This window comes from Amphiprion ocellaris, chromosome 2 (assembly GCF_022539595.1).
Source record: "Amphiprion ocellaris isolate individual 3 ecotype Okinawa chromosome 2, ASM2253959v1, whole genome shotgun sequence".
In the NCBI taxonomy this organism is placed as follows: domain Eukaryota; kingdom Metazoa; phylum Chordata; class Actinopteri; family Pomacentridae; genus Amphiprion; species Amphiprion ocellaris.
Genome location: NC_072767.1, coordinates 38,918,478 through 38,940,474, shown reverse-complemented (window position 1 = coordinate 38,940,474; position 21,997 = coordinate 38,918,478). Strand labels below are relative to the sequence as shown.

The 21,997-nt window shown below is 39.0% G+C and overlaps 1 protein-coding gene across 2 annotated transcripts in view; it reads left to right on the top strand.

Annotated features, from left to right (window-relative positions):
• The first annotated feature begins 5,076 nt into the window (after nucleotides 1-5,076).
• The window catches only part of polrmt (polymerase (RNA) mitochondrial (DNA directed)), a 55,443-nt gene continuing 38,522 nt past the window's right edge, over nucleotides 5,077-21,997 (top strand). For both annotated transcript variants that reach the window (XR_002746996.3, XM_023285375.3), the window contains exons 1-8: nucleotides 5,077-5,263; nucleotides 7,259-7,357; nucleotides 7,681-8,528; nucleotides 9,234-9,367; nucleotides 14,220-14,406; nucleotides 17,299-17,448; nucleotides 20,124-20,291; nucleotides 20,805-20,975. Coding sequence is in view for 1 of the 2 variants with exons in the window: in XM_023285375.3 (XP_023141143.2) it covers nucleotides 5,122-5,263; nucleotides 7,259-7,357; nucleotides 7,681-8,528; nucleotides 9,234-9,367; nucleotides 14,220-14,406; nucleotides 17,299-17,448; nucleotides 20,124-20,291; nucleotides 20,805-20,975 (1,899 nt within the window). In the remaining variant the exon portion in view is untranslated. The remainder of the gene's footprint in view (nucleotides 5,264-7,258; nucleotides 7,358-7,680; nucleotides 8,529-9,233; nucleotides 9,368-14,219; nucleotides 14,407-17,298; nucleotides 17,449-20,123; nucleotides 20,292-20,804; nucleotides 20,976-21,997) is intronic.

Sequence of the window (21,997 nt, the reverse complement as noted above, 5' to 3'; positions counted from 1 at the left end):
TCAGTACTTTTCTGTTAGTTTGAACTTTCTGGTTAACAGAAGCCTTAAAACTTGTGACCATGAGTCTTGATTTCACATTTAGACCATCCATCTGAGTTCTTCTCAGACCTTCACCTGTGGGTTTTTTTAGAAATCCTCAACAAACTTTGATTCTCTTCACTGAACAGTAAAGTTTGTGGAGATCAGAAGGTAACATTAGTTTGATCCATGCCTTCAACTACTAGTAGACTTTATCTGGAAAGCAGTTTTCTGAAATGAGTTCTTAGTAAATCTGTCCACAATCAAACCAAGAACATAGAAAGAGGAAATGTTTGAAGAAACAATTTGATGTTTTCATTTCAGACTAGAAAACACTGTAAGACCTTTATCTGTTTTTGCTCTTTTGATCATTTTATTGTTTCTTCTGTTTAATTTGATCTTCTAAAGTTTAACTGGTGTCTTTTCAAAGGTTTTATCTTTAGTTTGATTCTTCTTAAATTTTTAGTTTTGCTCTTTTCTCACCTTTTATTCTGTTCTAATGTCTGATCTGATTTCCAAATGTTTTGTCTTTTAATGTTTAATTGTTTTTTCAAATGTTTTATCAGCTTGTTTGAAAAATTTCCTTTTCTTTCCCAATGTTTAATTTTTCAATTAAATCTTTAAGGTTTTTCTTTTTAAATGTTTTACCACCTTTTAATGTTTAACTTTCTTTTTTAATGCTTCATTGTATTTTCTGTTCAATTCCTATTTAAAGTTTTATTGTCTTTAAGATTTAATTTTCTAATTAAACATTTAATTTTTTAATTAAATGTTTTGACTTTTAAAGGTTTAATAATCAAATTAAATGTTTTGTATTTTTCTAAATGTGTAATATTCTTGTTTAATTGTATTTTTTAAATGTTTAATTATCTAAAATATTTCATTTTTAATGTTTAATATTTTTGTTTAATTTCATCATTACATGCTTTGTATCTTTCGTTTAATTATCTAATTAAATATTTTGTCTAATATAATTTAATTGTATTTAATGTTTAATTTTCTTTTTAAAAGTTTTATTATATTAAATGTTTTTTTCCTTTGATTTAACTCCTTTTTTACTGTAGTTTATTTCTTTAATCTTTTTTTCTGTCAAGATTTTAAGCCAACCTTAAAAATTAAACGAACCCTTAAATCACAATGAAAATACTTCTGTTGTCACAATCACGAGTTAGTCAATTATTCAGTTTATCAATTCAGCTTTATTTGTTTAGCACCTTTCACACAGATGACAAAACTAAACAAGCAAAGAGAAAAAAAAACTATGATTAAAACTCAAAAACAAGCTCAACGCCAGTAAGACGAAGGAGATGATCGTGGACTTCCGCAGGAGGAGGACACCCCGGACTGCACCGGTGAACATCCAGGGTTTGGACATTGACATGGTGGACACATACAAATACCTGGGTGTTCACCTCAACAACAAACTGGACTGGACACACAATACAGAGGTCCTGTACAAGAAGGGCCAAAGTCGTCTCCACCTGCTGAGGAGACTGAGGTCCTTTGGAGTGTGCAGGACTCTGCTCAGGACATTTTATGACTCTGTGGTAGCGTCTGCTATTTTCTATGCAGTGGTCTGCTGGGGAGCAGGGAGCACTGAAAGGGACAGAAAGAGACTAAACAGACTGGTCAGGAGGGCTGGTTCTGTCCTGGACTGTTCCCTGGACTCCATAGAGGAGGTGGGTGAGAGGAGGATGTTGTCAAAGCTCACATCCATCATGGACAATCCCTCTCACCCACTGCATGACACTGTGGGGTCTTTAAGCAGCTCCTTCAGCAGCAGACTGAGACATCCACCCTGCAAGAAAGAGCGCTATCGCAGGTCCTTCATCCCATCTGCTATAAGACTTTACAACATCAGCATCACTGGCTGATGTTAACATAAACTGGACTATATCATTACCACCCCAAACCATAAAATTTGCACTGACATTCTTGCACTGCACATCTTTGCACTTTTAAACTTTATTTTTATTTTTATTTTTTCTGTTAAAAATTTTGCCACCCTTGTGTATATTGTAAATAAAACTGCTGTAACAATGTAAATTTCCCCTGGAGTGGGGAGAAATAAAGAACTTTATCTTATCTTTATCTATCTTATCAAACAAAAAAAAGAATTAACATGGTAATAAAATGTGTTGTGTCCAGGGGATGGAGGGAGTTTATTGAAGTCTTCTTGGGCTCACATGGGAAATCATTTAAAATATAAACTTGATATTCAGTCTAAGGAAACTGCAGAGCGACAGAAGAACCAACAATATCTCCTGTTTTCTCCTTTAATGAATCGACTCTTCTTGTGCTTTCAGAACAAAGAACTACAGACTCTTCACAACCTGCTCAAACTCTTGGTACAGGACCTCACCACACGGGTCAATAAGGTTTCTGTCTCATTTCTACTCTGAAGATCACCTTCTCCTGCTCAAACTGCTGACAAATGTTTCTGCTGCTCTAAAGTCTGCTCTCCAGAACTTCCTAAAAACTCTCAAAGTCTCTTCTGCTGCGGGTTGCTTTGTAGAACTGTTCCAGAAAACCTCACTAAACCACATGGAGGAGCCTCAAGATAGTCGTCCAAATGAAACCATACAAAAACCAAACTACTACAACCCAAACACTAAAGTCTCCTGCAGCCTACCAGAGAACTTCTTTAAACAGAGAATCAGGACAGGAACTCTTACCTTCTGGACAACCAACGCTGGTTCTCAAACAACACAGAATGTGTCTGACCAAAAACCTCTAAAGACTCACTACAGCCAAGATAAAGACGCAACTCACCTGCACCAAATCCACTAATCACTGCACACATTAACACCATGTGCTAACTATGGCTAAAGAACCACATTTACCAAGACAACTATCCAGTACAAAGCCCTAAAACACACCAAGAAACACATTAAAGACGATTTTACTGCTGGAAGCTGCAAGCCAACGCCTAAAGTAAAGCAACGGAGCCAAACCCAGTTCACTGGTGAAGAGAAGCAGAGGAAATGTTTGACTGCAACTAAACAAAGCAGGAAGACACTGAGCTGCTCAGGTGTTCCTGATAACACCAAGCTGCTCAGGTGTTCCTGATAACACCAAGCAGCCACCTGGACAGCCAATAGGAACACAGCTTACTGGAAGTCCAGAGGGCTGGCTTAGTGAAGGAAATTTAGTTTAAAGTTGAAGCAGAAAGTTAACAAAGAAAGTTGAAAACCACCTTCTGATACCTGAACTCTCTGAGTTTTCACACAAAGAACACCTGAACATGTCAAACTGGTTCCATAGTAGAACCATCATTGTAAAAACGTCATAGTATGGTGTGTTGCTCAAAAAACATTAGGACCCGGCTGTCAGGGGACAAACATGTAAGAAACATGAGAACAGAGAGAACCCAACCAGTAGGTCACAGTTTATCATCCCCCAGTCATCTCCTGAAGTCCATATGGTGAGAGACATCAGTATCTGGTTGTTAATTTACCAGAGGATGCTTATAATCATGCTGATGTGGTCTGTACTCTACAGTATTTTAGTGACTCAATAAATGCCTAAGTTGTTTTTTTTAAAATGCTTTTTAGTTTTTAATAAACATCTAACAGCCTATATGTAATCAATAAATGGCCTTTGCCTATCTTAAGAAAAATTCACTCAGAACTCTGATATGTTAACAGTACTAAATAAATCAATAAATACATGCATACACACATAAATAAGTTAATACATTAACTGTGTTAAGATAAGATTTAGATTTTAAAAAAAGTTGTTTATGTTTTTGCAGAATCCAGTATTGCTCACTGGTTGGTCGTTACATTTTATTAGTTTGATTTCACTGTTTAAAATGATGCCACCTCTTTTCAGACAGAACCTGTGATAATAAAACAATACAAAATTTTTAGTTCCATGTTAATAAAGCACTTAAAGCTTTAAGTATGGCTAAATGCTTTTTTCAAAATTAAATATATCACTCCTTAGGTGGTAGTGGCCCCAAGTTCAGTAAAGTTGGAAAGATATTCACAGATTCGGACTTCCAGCATCAATAACTCATTAGATATAGGTTGTCAAAACATAAACGGTGCCTCTTTCCCATTGTTGCAAGGCAGACAATGTGCTACAAGCCCAGTTTTATCAAAAGTAGCTGTCTTTCAAGCTACAGGAATAACATTGGTGTCTATGGAGTGAACAGGGTCCGTCTGCAATTTGCAAAACCACTGCAACAGTAAAGAGAGACAAATATTCAATAACTTCACTCTTATACATTGTAGTGTCACTAAAATCACTGCAGTCTTCAACTGGCTCCTGTTGACAAAGTGTTTTAACAGAAATGTAAATGCTGTAATTTGATTCTTTTAATGAACCATGTAACTTGAATGGATGTGATGCTGGTGTGACCACAGTGCACACGTCTGATGTTGCTCACAGTGGTCCAAGGGACGCTCAGGGAGTTTGTGTGTTTGCTCACACTCAGGAAAAATTACAGGGAACACTGACCCCCTGCAGGAAGTAGTCATCACTGGGCAGCTCCTTAATGACAGACTGCTTCACCCACAGTGTCTAAAGGAGAGATACCGCAGATCCTTCCTTCCTGCTGCAGTCAGACTTTACAATCAAGCTCCCAGTAGTTCAGTTCACCCACCTACAAACTGTACAATAAAAATGTACATAATGATGATGTGCAATTTCATAGAAATGTTGAAATTTTGCTGTAAATATTGTATTTTTTTCTTCTAGAAGGAGAAAATATTTATATATGCACTATGTGCATATTGTCATATTGTGCGTGCTGCTCCATTTTTTTATTCAAATTGTTCTATTTGCTGCTGTTGCACTGTAAATTTCCCCGCTGCGGGATCAATAAAGGTTCTATCTATCTATCTATCTATCTATCTATCTATCTATCTATCTATCTATCTATCTATCTATCTATCTATCTATCTATCTATCTATCTATCTATCTATCTATCTATCTATCTATCTATCTATCTATCTATCTATCTAAATCTTGCTCGATTTCTCGTCGTTCCTCTCATCAGGCCTTACGAGCAGCGAGTCGCTCCCCTCTCGATTGGCTTGGCCTCATTTAAGATGGCGGCCTAGTGTCCTGGTTTAACGCGGTTGCTCCATGTCAACATGTCACTGCTGAGAGTCTGTGCCTTCGCTAAATGCCTGAGTCGTCGCAGTTTCTTTGAAAAGTGCGCCGTTCGCGTGTCTTTTGCGGACTGTTGTCGGCGCTGTGTGTGGGAAAGAAACGGCGCAGTGAGACGGATATCAGGTGAGCTTCGGTTACTGATGTCCCCAACAGTTTAGCTGCAGTGTGAGGGACAAGTTTCCACACTTCATTTCTCATCAGTTTAACACCCACTGTAACATTAGAACTGAACAAAGTGTTTACCGAATACTTCATGTGGTGTTTTTCAATCCTGGAACCGGGTTAACTCTCATAACACTTTAACGAAAATGGTCTGTTTTTGAGTCGATCCTGATGCTAGTGCACATAGACTTGAGTGGTTTTTTTTTTTTGGGACCGACTGAACTCAGTTTGTTCACTACCTATAATCGACCAGCACATGGTTGTTTTGGAGGCGGGGTTGCTTTGTGAGGTTGTCGGCCAAACGGTTGCTGGTTCCCTCCCCAGTTCCTCCTTGTCCTTGAGCAGGACAGGGGCGGATACAGACGTTTCTCACACTGGTGGCCACAACACACAATGAGGCCACTATCTGAAGTCAGTGACTGTAGCTAAATTCTGGAAATCTGTCATGCATGAGGGTTATCAGGACAGCAGAGAAAATCATCGGCTGCCCTCTGGAGAACGTCACAACCTCCCGCTGCATCAGCAGAGGGAAAAAGATCTGGATAGACAGCACACACCCTGGCCAGAAGCTGTTCAGCCTGCTGCCCTCAGGGAAGAGACTGAGATCCTCAAAATACAGGACAAACAGGCTCAGGAACAGTTTCTATTCATGGTCCATCAGACTCCTGAACTCCAAACACCTGTCCAGTTTTTGCTGCTTTCATGCAATTTCCTCACATATTTATCATATTCTACTGGTTCTTATTCCATTTCATTTACCTCCCAAATTGTATATATCTGGCCACCTTTGCAGATGTTGTCATTTTTAATATTGTTTTTTTTATATATGTACATTTAATTATTATTATTATTATTATTATTTAGTGTTGATGCTTTATTTCTTATTGCTTGTTGTTGTGCACCGTCCAGCAGAAGCTATTTATATTTTCGTCATGCCATGTATGATGACAACAAAGCCATTCTAATTCTAATTCTAATTCTAATGCTCTTGTAACGTAGAGGCTAGTTGAAAAATGTCAAATGAGAGTTCACATGCTGATATACTTTGACTTCTTCCTTTACAGTGAAGGTTACTTGTGCATAGACTAATACATTTACAGTTAGAATTTGGTTATATAGTGTAACAACCCTTCAGACTAGCTCAATACAAGAAATGCTGCAAAGCAATTGAGGGAGCAAAACACCCACAACGGCAGCCAATTATGATACGTTAATTTGTTTTTGTTGTTACTTGGCAATCTGTGGTAATTGGTAATTACTTTAATGACTAGAGAGGTGTCATTCTCTAATGCATCGCCATGCTTAATTATGACACTGCTACAAATGTCCTGCCGTAAAATGAAAAAGTCCTCCTAATAGATAAACTGAGAAAAACATTTTGGATTTCAGTGAACAGATCAGACTTTTACATTGAAGTAATATCCAGAATATCCAGACGTGATGGAACTCAGGACTGATTTAACTATAACTTATTAACAGTGACTCTGTCACAGGTCCTGTCTTCATGTTGGGAAAAATTTACTGTTAGAAGTCAATGTTGATGATGATCAGTCACATGTCACACAACTGCTTATAAAATGAGAAATACTTGCAGTGAGCCAGTGTGAGCAGTATGGTAGTGCACATTTTAACCACCCACTTTAACTTTCTTCTTCCTTATTTCAGTTAATCATTTATACTTACTGTTGTTGATCTGCAAACTGTGAATGCCAGATTTTTAGCAGCTTCCATATTATGGTAGAGTTATCAGTGTGAACCCTCCAGAGAGAGAGAGAGAGAGAGAGAGAGATGTTTACCACATTTGTAAGGATAAAGGCAAATTAAACTGTTATCATTGCCCTTAACTGTCGCAACAAACTCTGATGGTGTAAAAATTTGCTTATCACAAAATCCATTGTCGTCCATTTTATCTTTCAAATTTTAAGATCAGCCCATTTGTGTGTGTTCTTTTTTCAGTGACTCCTTTGCAGCTTCAAAGAAGAAATGTCTCATTTTTATTCCCGGAGACAGCAGAGACAAAGAAACGTGTTCTGGAACAGTCTCAGTTGTTAGACGGTATGTTACCGTAGATGGAAAGTTATCATTACATGATCATTCTAAATATTGGTGTCAGTTGTCTGAGGTTTTCTTCTGTGCTATTTATGCTTCCAGCCCAAACTGCATTTGTAATCAACAACAGTTTACTGATTTAACTTAGACTGACTGATGTAGGTGCACTCATGGGTCTTTAATAGTTGCATGTTGACTTATACAGGCTGTGACCCTTTTCTATTAGTACCAATGTGTTCTAGGTCCATAGAGTTTTCTATATTTTAGTGTACTACTCTCACTCATCTTGTTTACTCACATTAGATATCTTTTGTATTCTTCTCTCTCAGTGCTTGAGGCCAGAATCCAGCAGCTCCGGTCTGATGTCGTTCTAGACGTCCATCATGCAAAGGTGCAGTTTGTTAAAGCTCCTTCTTATGGAAGAGGTACTTCATCTGGTAGAGGTCCCAGAGGTTCACCTCAGGAGAAAACTGACATTCCTAAATCTGGACATATGGTTACTAAAGGAGCCTCCAAATCTCAACCCAGCCGCTGGATAGAAAAATTAACTCAGGAGAAGAAAAACAAACTTAAGAAACAGCAACGCCTCCAGCAGAAAATACAGACAAAAATGAAAGATAAACCAACAACAAAAACTACAGGAAGCAAAAGCAACTTAATGCCCCCCGGTACGTCACATAAAACTATATCTACTGCAGCTAAAAAGAGCAGAGGTTCCATGAAATTGTCTGAGGAAATTTGTGCTGCAGTTTCTTCAAAATCTACCTCCACTGCTGCCACTTTGGCGGATGGTACAACAGCCCTGATACAGAAAGCAGCTAAACACAAAAAAAAAGATTCTAGAAAACAGGTTGTTTTTGAAGAGGGACAAGAACAGACTGACGCCACGGACAGGGCTGATGAGCTGGCTCAGGTGGAGGAGCTAGAGAGGAGACTCAATCAACAAGTAAGCCAGTGGACGGCTTCAAGTAGTCCAGAGCACCTGCAAGAGGCCAGGGATGAAACTGCCTGTGGGGACATGAACCAGAGCATTCGCTCCTACCTGGAGGCTTGTGTGTTTGTGGGGGACATCGATCGGGCGCACCATTTCCTGCTCAGCCAGCACAGAGTTAGGAGTCGGCGTAAACATCTGAACACGGACGTTTACAACATCATGATGAGGGTGTGGGCCAAGAAGGTGAGTACAAAGTTTTTGAAACTATTGAATTGAAAATATTTGGGAGCTTAGGTTTTTATGAATTTGGCTTTTCATGCCTTTTAGGCCAAATCCGAAAATATATTTTCAAAAGTATACTATATGTAGTCTGTTTCCTTTATAAATAACTGGAGCATTTTTCATTGAGGCCACAAAAACTGAAGTGATGATTGACTGTTTAAAACGCTAAAACAAGTTTGTCTTTTTTCCACAAGATAATTTAGATTTTTTACAATATAAAAAGCAAGTCATGACAGTGTGAGAGCTTTATAATACAAGAACTCTGACCAAAGTAGCTAAATACAATTCAGCCATAACTAATTCTATTGTTTAAACCTGTTTTTTTTCCTAGTACAACATGTCAAACTCTCTTCTGTAAAAGCAAGTCCTACAGTTACACATTGACTTAAATGTTAAAGGAAGCTTTCAAATATCTACTGGACATATGTAATGTTGCATTTAGTTGTTTTCTGCTACTTGACAGACTTTCTTTTTCCCTTCATTAGTCACCCTTTATTTATTAATTAAATGACGTCTTGTCTATGGTCTGTAATTTTGTTAAGTTTAATTATCAGTTGTTTCTTTGGTATCATGAGACATAAACATTAGAAATAATGTAGTAATAGTAACATTAGATTGTGTAATTGGAAATAAGGCTCATTTTCCTCCCACTTCTCTCTGTTTTAGGGCGCTTTAAATCAGATTGGCCGCATGTTTATTTTGTTAGAAGAGGCTGGTCTGAAGCCAAATCTAGGATCCTACTTTGCTGCTCTGGAATGTATGGGCCGCAAAGTAACCTGCTCCCCGAGAGTCATTTCAAGGTGTGTATGATAAAGCGCACACACACACACACACACACACACCTCTCTCTGAAACAGAGATCATACAGACCCAACTGGCATTTAACAAGATAGTTATCCCTGTGTGGCGACAGAATACAGGTCAGAGTTTGAAAGAAGGGCAGCAGCAATACACAAATGTACCAGCAGGGGTCATGCCAAGCTTATAGTTGTTACATTTGCACATTCTCCTTGGCAGATCCAATTTTTTTAGGATTGTGGCCATGGCTACAGTTGATCTAGATAATGGTGTCAGGAAAACAGTGTGCCTTAAAAGTCTCTGGTGATGTATAGTCTGACAGTGGCTTATTAACAGCTTTAACTGGAGTTTGTAGTGTTTAAGCAGTCATGTTGCTGCTGCACACTGACAAGATTTAAGCACAGCCAGGGTTGGCAATAACTTGGGAAAGCACTAGACTTGACAGCATTATAGTATTATTAGTTCCTAGTTACTAACAGCATGTAGAAATGTTTTTCAGAGGCGGAAGAAGTTGAATCCTTTCATTGTAGCTGCGGTATGTGTTTTGTGTATTTACTACATATTGATACTTGCTTTTGAGAGGTACTTGCTACACAACTTTGAAACAAGTCTCACGTATTTCAAATAAACATAATATATTATATGATATCACACATAGCAAAAAGTTTCAGATGACAGTGGGACTCAAAATTCAACAGGTGAATCAGCTCAACGACATTATCATCTCCAATTCATAGGAGTTGACTCCCATGACACCTCATTTTTAGATCACTCCTGATAAATTAGGTAAGATTTGTCAATAAAGTAGGCTCTTTTTCCATTAAGCCAAATTTACTTGGACTTAAAAGGCTGCTTTAGCAACATGTGCTTATAGTTTTTATTACCAACTGATACTGCAGCTTTTAAGCTGTTGTCGAATTAAAGCCTCACTAGTAGGAAGTGAGAGTTGTAGCATATCAGTGTTGGTTTTAACACTTGACTCTTTTGTGGATTACAGGACAGCATAACGTTTAAAAGGCTCTTAGATGAATGATGCTGAGTGGTAAAATGGCCTTTTTGGATTTTTCACTTTTTTATTTCTTGAATTTCATTTTTGATGCTTTCTTTGAAATTGTTCTTTGCCAGTTCTCTGGTCTGTTGTTGTTTTTGTGTTCCACTTTGCTGTAATGGCAGCATCCAGACTGGATCTGCTGTGAAAACCAAGTTGTCCTGTGTGTCACTTAAGAACAAAGGGGAGCTCTATTTGGAGTGATACACAGTATTCATGTTCAGTGTCTTTCCTGTACCAAGCTGACAGCTACCAGTTTTCCTCACACTTTGTGCCTTATTTCCTATCCCTTGTCCTCATCACTGATTTGATTTCCATGGCAACCCAGCATGACATGATTGTTTCTTGAAAAATGTTTTCAGTCATGAAAGTCTCTGTATTAATTAGTATTACTTTCACAAGGCCACTTAAAATTGTTTTGGTGGCAGCATGCTGACACGGTATGAATAATGAGGTTGGCTCAGACTAATTAAATTGTTACAAGGCAGCAGAACTATACTGTCATACATTGTGATGTATTTAAGTTCTTTTTTTGCACTGTGCAACTTTTTTCCATCAAGGACAACCTTGACAGCCGGTAGCCAACTTTTGTCACAGTGGAAACTGGGTCACCCAGACAAATCACTGTTAAGTGTTATTAATTGGCCTGCTTGATTTATTACATGACATCCAGCACCCATAAACCTACTGGGCACAGCTCGCAACTTTAGGAAAAGACTACATGTGTCACAGCTTGTGTGGCTGTTTGGTGGCAACTGATAGAAAATACAATCAGCTGGCCTGCTGCCCGGGCAGTGGCAGGGCTCATATTGGATTTAGTTTTTTGTTTTTTTTTTCGAATGGGTCTAACATTACTCTGGAGTTATTGCAGTAGGGAAAAAAAACTACAGGGCACAGAGGTTGCTCTTTCATATGAAATAAATAAAATTTATTGAGCTGATGAGTTGACCGTAACCATTTGAATGCACGATTGCTGTTGGTTTGTGATGTTAGATGCCCTCATTCAGAAAGCGGTCTCATGTTCACCCAACAACCTTCAGTCCTGTGAAAGTTTGACCTTCATACGTAGTGCTCTTAGAAGCTAGTTTCTAATCACACCATGAAAAAAAGCCCGCTAATACAACAGGTTTTTGTTGTGTAATAATGAGGTATCACTACTTTTCTCGTATCAACTCTGGCTTGATCTTTTTTTTTTTTACATTACCAGCCTCAGCCATGTCAAGTGCCGTTGCAGAAACCACACTCACACAGAGAAACACACACTCATACTTCCCTCCAGACCCTGGGGACATCGTCCTATGCAGTGAGGTCCAATAGCGGGACAGGTGGCAGGGCAGTAGGGTTGGTGGTGGGTATCTGGTTGGTCCATCGATCACTGTAAGCTGATGCTTATATGACATTGTTGTTCTGCAGTAGTGCAGTCTGGGTCCGTCTAAGCGGCCTCTTTTTTCTCTTGCCTTTCCTCACGGTCATCGTTTTCTCTGTCACTCAGTTTGTTTGTTGTCAGCCAGTCCCTTCTTTTGCTCAGTTGTCTCCCCGTTTATTACAACCCGACTGCTCCTAATATCAAAGTCTCCCCGACAGCATCCCTGCCCTCAGCATACCAGTGTGCTTCCTTTTCCACTGTCTCTTTCACACACACATGAACATACACACACTCACACTTATCTCTTCGAGTTTTCCTTTTGTAATTGCTGTGTCCTCCAGAGCTCTGTGTTCCCCAGGGAGCAGCAGAGCAGTCACCAGGCTGATTATGCTCTATCTTTCAACCTCTCTGCCTTCTTTGTTCCTGTGGACCACACTGCCAGCACCCAGACTAATCCTGTCTTTGTTCAAGGCTCTCTCATTTACTCAGACCAAAATTACACATTGCATCACAAGAGACTCCGAGGCATGAGTGAAAATACTCAAAAATTTGACCTCTTTGACTCGCTTGAGAGAGCTTTCCAAACAGCACATGCCTGACTTCTAAGCAGTAGATATGACAGAATCTTTCATTACAATGACTCTTTGTTTTATTTAATGACGTGCAAAACGCTGCTCACTTGTGATTAGATTAAATAGGCGGAAGCTGCTGAGCCAGGGTTTCCTCCAGATGCTAATTAGTGTGCTGTTATTTATAATTGTCTTGAGTAAAAGGTGTGCAGGGTGAAGCAGAGCTGTTGTCCTCTGTGGTCGGTGACAAATGGGTTTTCCTCACTTGTGTCTTAGCTTAGTCATGTCGTTCTGTTGTTAACCTCTAGGGAGCAGTGCAACCAAACATGTTAGCTGCATAATATATGCTGTAAACTGTACAGATTCAATTCATTTTTTTCTTATATAGCACAAAATCTCAGTTTTTTCCAAATATAAAGTATATGAATGACATTAACTCATCCAGCTAAGCCAACATGCAATGAGTCAGTGTGTGAAATATGATGATAATTATACAGTTTCTCACTTTCTGATACATTCGTATAATAATTTATAGTACCTGTGCTTTATCATTGAGCTCTCCGCTAATGTTAGACTTGTACGAAAATACTGCTGGTAGGTTCAGTCTGTGGATAGTAGAATATATCAACCTAATAACGTTAGATATCAAAGTCTATAAATAATTCACTCAGACAAAATATTTATCACTTTAACCCCTGAATCCCACTAATCACAGAAGAATAGAGATTCATCAGCCTGAAATATTAATACACCGGCCTTCTTAGGTATCACATATCAAATTGAGTTATGGAATAATCATGTCATTACGCTTCTCATTTGTATTCCGGGGACTGGTTGCACATTGGCATTATCTGCATTGTGCAGTCCAGTCATGGAGACTGTGCTCTCTCCACGAGATCTCTAGGAGATTCTATTTAAATAAACATTTCACTGATGTTGTCAGTGCCCATCTGCCTCTTGATCAAACTCATATTTTGAGTCTCACAGAAGGCTTGTCGATGCAAATGCTCAAATTGATATTCTGCAACTGTCGATCGGAGTAGGGGAGACATATACAATGATCCACACAGACAAAAGAGATTTTTTTTAAAGCTGAATTAATCAGAGAGCCAGCAAGTTGTGATTGTCTTCGTCCCATTCCCACATCAACAGGCAGGTCAAAAGGTTATGAACTCTCAACTTGTGATACAACTCCGAGGCCTGATTCATCATAATAACTATAATCTCCCACATAAATCAAAATGTACCTCTTGTGTCCTTCAATGCGTTGGTATTCTGACACACTTTCTGGCTAAACTAATGGAAAGAATAGATAGAGTAATTTCATTCTTCTACAGAATTGGAAGTGGATTTTCTAATCTTTTATTATATAGTATCTTATATATTCGTACACACACTCTTACACTCAGTTGGCAGTTTAATAAACACAACTAGCCCAAACCATGCAATAAAGTTGAAACTGCTTTCATTAAAGTTCAACAGCACCACAAACAGCAGTCTCCAAACTGACTAAACATTTATATTAACACTCCTGTAAGAGAGTTTTTACACAAAGTGAACATTTTACTCTTTGTAAAGTAGGATTTATTGCAGAGCTGTTGGATTAAACTCTATTAGTTTCAGCAGTGTGCACTCTATAAACTGCTAGCTTACATTTCTCCTGTTCGCAAGAACCTATCATAGGATGAGTATTAGAGAATTACCTTGGTTGGTATATTCCATATTTAAAGATCAGAAATCCCAGAGCCTGGCAAAGTCATTGCTGAGTTCTAATGATTATGCCTTGTTCCCCACTGATATATCATGGCTGAAATGTGCTTAAGGGCCATTAACAAACCTCATCGACTGACTCTGTATCCCTGTAAATCCAGGTGCTTGAACCAGATGGAGGACGACAGCCTGTCTGTGGATGATCTCTTCAGCCAGTGTGCGTTCCGTCAAGATGAGAGGGACATGCTGCTGAAGGCCATACACGTTGTAAAGCCCGACTTCCAGCCCAGCGACAGCCAGCAAACCAGCCACTCTTGCCCATCGTTGGTTCAGGATTACTATGCACAGGTATTAGCCTTTTTTATCAGCATACTTTCATGATGAAAGGCTGCTCTGGTGTTTGGTGCATAAAACAAAAGCAGAATCTGCATCTTTGTTTTAATCAGCCATTGTTATTTTCTTTGGGTGTACTGTATCATAATTAGGGATAGACCGATCATCGTTGCCGATTTTTGTCATTTTTCCGATTAATGGTATTGGTATTTTTATTGGCCAATTATCTAGAAATTAATGCGCTAGTTTAGGTCTAAAGCAGCCTCCTCTCTCTCTTTGCTGTCAATCTGTGATCTCAGAAATGTCTCTCAAGCAGAGACTAAACAAAAACACAAGCTGTTGCCACAAACCAGGAAATTTGCTCCTCTCACAGTAGCTAATGCTACGTTATCGACTAAGTTAGAAGGCAGCCACAGATTAACCTGAAACAGAGTCTGGAAAAATAATAAATAATAATTATTTAAGATGTGGACCTTAGTGGGCAATACAAATGATAGAGCAGCGAACGATGAAGAAAATACAGAAGAGCAGGAGAGAAACTGATCAACCTCAGCCGATTCCACATAAACTGAGGAGAACATCCTAATTTAATTACTCCCATTTCTATTTCACATATTCAGGTATAGTCACCCTTATTAATGAAGAAGCCTAGTCATGAATGACAGGTTCTCTGCTATCCCATTTTTTTAAAACATTACATTTAATCTATATTGGTTCCAAATGTCAATTATCTCCCTTTCTTGATAACCAATAATCAGCATCGGTATCAGCCCTTAAAAATCCCATATCGGCTGATCCGTAATCATAATACATGGATTTCACAAAATCTTGATGTAACTTATTTAAGAGAGTTGATGTAGACAGCGAGCGTGGCTTTACACAGACAGGAATTCTTTTTAAGGCTGACTGCTGTGTATGTTTTGCCAGTCAAAGCACCAGAGAGCTGGGGAAGCTGTCAGAAGGCTCCAGCGTGACTACGAAAGATTTGATTGTCACCCCTTCACAGCCAGACAGGCACTGGCCTATTTATAGTGAGCCAGCTCTGCTTTCTAATGGGTCCTCTGCTTTAGTTGCCTCTCTTCCTCTCACCTCTCCTTCTTTTTCCCACCTCCCTTCTCCTCGCGATTCTCACATGATTCATTAACAGCTTTTTTGAACAATTGTAGTATTTTTAGCCTCAGTCCATGCACCACATTCACTTTCATCCGAGTCACATATTTTTGATCCTCTCTATCTTATTGATGGCCTGTGTGTGTGTGATGTTAGCAATCAGTAGGTCATATATTTTTATAAGGAGGGTTTACTTTATATGTGACTGAGCCACTTAGTCATACTCAAAACAGGTCAAATGTCACTGCTTCATTACTGCTGACTCTGATTTGCATTTGTAAAGGTGTTCAGTTATTTATCTGACTTTGACTTTTTGGCAGGTCGCAGTGGCTTAAAGGCTGTCCAAATAACTGGTCCGCTAGACTAGATAGCGGAATAGCAGACCGTATGGTCTCTGGAGGAATTTAAATCAGTGTTAGCAGCAGAAGCACAATCTAATTAGAATATTGTTTGTTGCTGTGAGAATTTTGATGAAGCTGTACATCGTACAAAATGCAGTTTGATCTAGTTTCAACTCCTCATCAGAGATTGTGTGTCATTCTCTCAATTAATGATTTTTCATCAGGAAACTGGCCTAAATTTGGGCTTTTTTTAAAAATCAATATAGTTTAAATGTTGCTTACTTTGCAGGGCTAAGTACAGTTTGCTTTACTGGTCACATGTTGTTCTTTCATCCAATGAAAGAAAATGTAAGAAATTAGAAAATCTAGTCCATTCAGTGTATAAAGCATTTCCTGAAAAACACATTCCGGTATTTAAACAATTTGCAGCAGCGCTTTTTGCTTTCCTCCATACACCAGACACTGCAAGGTTGTACTTACTTGTATAATGCTATCATGCCGGCACTTTCTTAACTAGTCATCTATTGATTTCGCCCCTGTCAACTAATAACAACTTGTTAGCGCCTTTTTTTGCTCTGAAAATGTTTCGCTGTCACATGCTGCCACATTATCTGAAGCTTTGCAGTGTTATCTTGCTTGCTGTCTATGAGTTAAGGTTCTTATTGCTGTAATTCATTCATTCAGGTCAATCATCTATCTAAGGCTTAAACCCATAATGTATATTTGACTTGGTTCACTATCCCTTTCAACAATAATTGGCTTTTAAAGCACATTTTACTCCTTTTAGCGATACATTTACCAATATCTGTGAGGTCTTACTTTGTCACTGTGTCAGTGCAAGCCCCTTTGGTCTAATGTGGTGTAACAAGCAGCACGTTAGAGGTCTGCTGACTTGCGAATGCATGTGAATACGTCACATTAGACTGAGAATAATGAACTCTTTGTTTTGTTTCAACAGCACTGAGCCACAATTTGAGACACTAAATCTCAGATTAGCACACTTTTGACAGAGAGGCTGAGTTGGCTTTATGACTTGGCCTTTACTCACTTGCCTGAACAGGCTCTCCCGACTTCTTTCCCTGAATTCATTGTCTCAGGTGAAGCTAATTTCAGGGCTGTGTACCAACAGTTCACTTTCACTTGGTGGAGACTTGCTTAAAATTCAGTAGAAGCATTACAGTAGGGGTTACTTCTGTGCAGAATCCCAGTTATCTCAGTTATGACAACCTTAGAAACTCCAATAAACAACAACTAGACTTCTCCTTTAGGTTTTCAAAAATGTTTCACCTTTTATCCAAGATGTCATTTCCGTTGTAACTGAAGAAACCTCTTCAAGAACCTGAAGCTCCTAGGTGTAAGGTTTGGGATGGTAAGTACATAGAAAAAAAGATTTTAACTTGTGTATAGTAGTAAACATTCTTTCTTTCTCTCTGTCTGGTGTTTGGTTATATTTTAGAGGGCAGACCACACTTACCCAAAGCTGGACTTCACTCAGGAGGAGCTCCAGGAGCGTTTTAAATGTCAGCTCAATGTGGAGCAGGCCTGCACTGTCACCATCGACTCTGTGGAAGCTGCCAAACCAGTCACTGAAAACATGGCCAAAATGGTAAATAAATCCTCCCATTGCATCTGTTCACCTTCAGCTCATCCTTAAAACTGACTGCTAGAATTCTATATTCAATGTTCTGCAATGCTAAAAATCAAGAAATTGTCTCAAAAATGCTATGCTATGACATGGCAAAGAAACGGTTGTTAATATATGCTTTGGTGTTTTGTTTTAAGTTTTAAACCAGTCTTTGTTGGCATAGTGTTGAAGATAAATGGTACACAGTGTCTATTAGTGAATGCCATTAGTGAATGCGGTGTTTTCAGGAAAAACACGTTTCTCACATGCTCTCTGTTGAATAGAAAAGATTGCCTCATTTGTGCCGGAAGAAATTTAGCTGTTTTCCTGTTTTGTGCTTTAAGTTGATCCCTTTTTAAATTACTGAAAAGCCTGCAGATTTCTAGCAAAGCACAACGTACTGGCACACAATGTAGTATTCAAACTGGAGTGGGTGCATTTTCATCTTGCCAGTAATCTGCTTTATTTGAAGTAATTATAATATATCACCATTTATATTGACGTTTTAAGGATTTTTAGCTCCTTTCTCTGATAAACTTTAAAATAATATGCACTGAGGCCCGACAGGTTAGAAGAAGAAACATCCTATTCCTCTGGTGTGCCTTCTTGCCAGCTCTGGCATTTACAGTCCAGCCTGGCTCGCCTGCCTCTGCAGATGGGCTATGTGGGAAGTGAGCAGGCTGAGAGTCCCTGGTGGTCAGGAAGCATTTACAGACAGGCAGGGCAGAATAATAATGTATTGTAATGGAGGCCACAGGGGAGAATGCATAGTCACCTCTCTATTCACAATCCAGACTGTGTCTCAGCTTCAGTCGGACTGAGCAAGACTGAGAGAGAGCATTAGCACACACACACACAGTCATGCACAGTTTTACTTTGATGCAAAAAAAAAATGCAGGTACTGCTGTAGTTTCATTTAAATAATGGATTTATTACTGCAAAAGAAATAAAAAGTTACTAGAACTTGAGAGCACAGCACAGAATAGTATTGGTTTAGAAGACTGAACTTCAAATGAGAAAAGATGATCATACTACTAAAACTGTGAAAGTCTCAACTTTCTTGCTGTTGTAAGACTGTTGGTCTGTAGATTTTGCTAAGTTAAGATTATTCAAACACTATATATAGAGCATAAAAGGATTTTAAGGGCAAATATGTAATAACAAACAAGTTAAAATATTTTCATCAATTGCCAATGCAGATGTCTGAATGTTAAATGTTCCTGGAGGAAATAGCTACATTACATGGTGGATAATTAAAATAATTTTATATTAAGCAGTCCAGATAGACCTGGATGATCATGACACTATTTTGTAGAAAATGAATTCATAGCTCTTTTAAATGAGAAGATTCCACCAGTCTTGTGTCTACATTGCACATATGAATTTAGCAGGTGATTAGTAAGCTTAGTGTAAAGACAAAAGCAAAACATAATTTGTCTTATAGATTTTGTTGCTTGTACAGAAGAAATGCATGAAATTTGATATGTAACATGACTTTTAGCACCAGTAGGCAGATTTCATTTACATTAAACTGGTTGCTTCTCTGTGTTTCTACTCTTAATTTCAGTTTAAATTGTTAGCAACATTGAATATATAGAATAGCTGGAGATTATTCACAGTGATCCTGAGCCCAGATGAATGCAGTTTTCTTGCAGCTTATTTCATTACCATCAACATCTTTGCTGTGGTAACATAAACTGTTTGAGAGAGTGTTGTCTGTTCCAGCTGTCTTGTTCATACAGAATGTGTCTCATTGTCTCCAGAGCACAGTTTCTATAGCTAGTGTAGTTCTACGAATGTATCTTAGTCAGAAATAAATATAAACTAACTGACTAAGCCCTGCCTGCTGAGGTTTCGTGCTGGTCTGATCTCAAGAGATGTGCGTTTGAGATGTAATCAGAAATCAGGGGTCACATATGCAACTGATTGCAGGCACATCGTGTCATTTCTCCCACTAGGCTTGAAGGCTTTTTGACCATATTGACTGTGCTCAACTTGAGTGTATGTTGCTTTAAATGTATGAGTTAATTACATGGTATTTTGGTATTCTGTTATCTTTTTGGTATTTGGTATGGTATTTTGTGATTTCCAATTGTTCTAGACCTCTAAACATCGAGTAAAAATCAAGTGCGGACCTTTGGGTATAAGGTTTGTGATGGTAACGCCTGCTGGTTCTGGTTTCCTACAAGAGCAGTGTCAGTTTTATCATCCAACTCGTGTATTATTTCCCAAAATGCTCATCTCTTTCTCCCACCCTCAAGTCACTGGGCTGTGAATGAGGATTAATGATTGATACACTTTATACACTCTGACAACAGTTTCTACTGGGCCAGTCTCTGCTTTTCTTTCCTGTTTTAGATGAATAAGTCTGTGGCCCAGTTGTGCTTTCTCAGAGGATTAGTCTGTTTTCTTGCTGTCATCTATAGGTTTCTTGGCCAAACAAACCTAACCATCAAATGGAATTCATGGCCATGTTGCACAGTGACTTGTTCCCAGTGAGAGGTGACACTAACTTCTGCCTCATGATTTCAATGCCCTTCCATTTGGATCCTGCAGTATGTGATAAAGGCTGTGTGATTGTCCATTTTGCTTCACCCTTTATGGTTTGTCTGTCACTGTCATCGGATGAATGACTTCCAGTTGCATTGTCCTTTCAGAGAGAGCTGCTGGCTGAGCAGCGGGCACAGTGGCAGAAGATCCTCCTCCAGGCCCTCAGGGAGAGCAAGATGATCCTGGCTAACACCAACACCAAGGACTACAGGCTTAACCTTTATCCCTATCTCTGTCTGCTAGAGGATAGGGAGTATGTTGACATCATGATACAGGTAATACAAGCCACCTCACCCAGCCTACCGCTCAATGAACTGCCAAAAGTCTAGGATATAACAAAGGCTTATCTGTGTTTGGATGAAAGGCATTTGATTGACGACGACTTTATTTTACTACATTACAAAAAAAAACATGTGGAGTGATGTCACTGTTATGTTTCTCTGGTTTGCACGACTTGCTTTTTTGTGTAATTTGACACAACCAATCTGGGAAACCACAAAACACAAATCAAGTGCCTGACAGTCAAAGCAGCTGGAAAAGCATCCGGCTCTGGCACCAAAGTAGAGCATACTTTGATCAGATACCTTTGGTTGTAGCAAAGACAAATACACAGGGTGTGATGTTAATTCTGAAAAGATCATTCTCACTCCGATTTCTACCTGGAAGGTTTATTTTCATATTTGTCTAAACTAAACCTTACAAAAGCCTCAATGTCTTAATTGCTGTCTCCTGTTACCGAAGTGTGACACGTTTTAATGCTTTTTGACCTGTGCCCTACCATTATCCAGAGTGTTGCCAACATGCCTCCTAGTGGAGAGTCGCTGAAGCTTTTAGCCAGAGATCTGGGCAACAGGGTCTACACCAAGTACACTGTGCGACAGAAGCAGGAGAATCAGATGGTGGAAAAGATGGCTGGCATTTACAACTTGTACACTGACCTGCTGGCCAAAGATACCAAGGTAAAAACAAATCTTACACTTAACAGCTTTCTAATGCAGTTTGCTACAGATGTACTGTAAACACTGTTCAGCCACAACATTAAAACCCCTGACAGGAAAAGTGTATAGCATCGATAATGTCATTAGAACCCAATGTTCTGCTGGAAAACCTGAGATCTTGGCATTGATGTGGATGTTACTTTGACACATATCACCTACAAATATTTTCTGCTTTTTAAATTGCATACCGCTTCTTTAAACTTTAAGTATGTACTGTAGCTGCCCTTACAAAGTATGTAGTCTTTCATGCACCGTATATACAACTGGGACATACTACCTTGTCATGATAATGTGTCTTAAACTTTGACCATTGTGGTGGTCATCTGCATGTGTGCACTTGACAGCTCAAGCTTATTGTGCTTGTAGGAGACACTTCAATGTATGTAAAGTAATTATGCAGAGGATTGTGGCTCAGAAAAGCATGCTGATACTTAGATACTATAAAACCTGTCCAGATGTAGTGCATCTGGATATTTTCGACACACTACATTTGACATACTACCTACTGGAGTATGCAAAATCTTTTTTCTGGCATACTACATAGCATGTAGGTATGAATATTGGAACACCCCCATTGTTTTAGACCAAACATGCCTCTCAGTAAGGCAGTACACCCTACCACACTGCAAGATATGCTCAGAAACCACTTTGAGAACATGACAAAAAGGTGTTGACTTGGCCTCCAACCTCCCCAAATGTACACAGGAGATTTACTGCCAAGTCCTGGTGAAAGACATCACAGGACGCTGCCAGAAGTCCCATGTCAGTAGCCCGATTGGTCATAGCTGTTTTTGGGTGCATGAGGGGGACCTAAACAATAGTAGGCAGGTGGTTTTAATGATGTGGCTGTTGGTTGATTTCTGCTACTGTAGTTACAGACAAGAACACAACACTCAGTTCTTGATTCTCATCTGTTTCTGTCAATGAATGTGGCTGTTTTTCTTTAATTGTGAGTCCCTGCTATTGTTTTGTGTCGTGTTTTG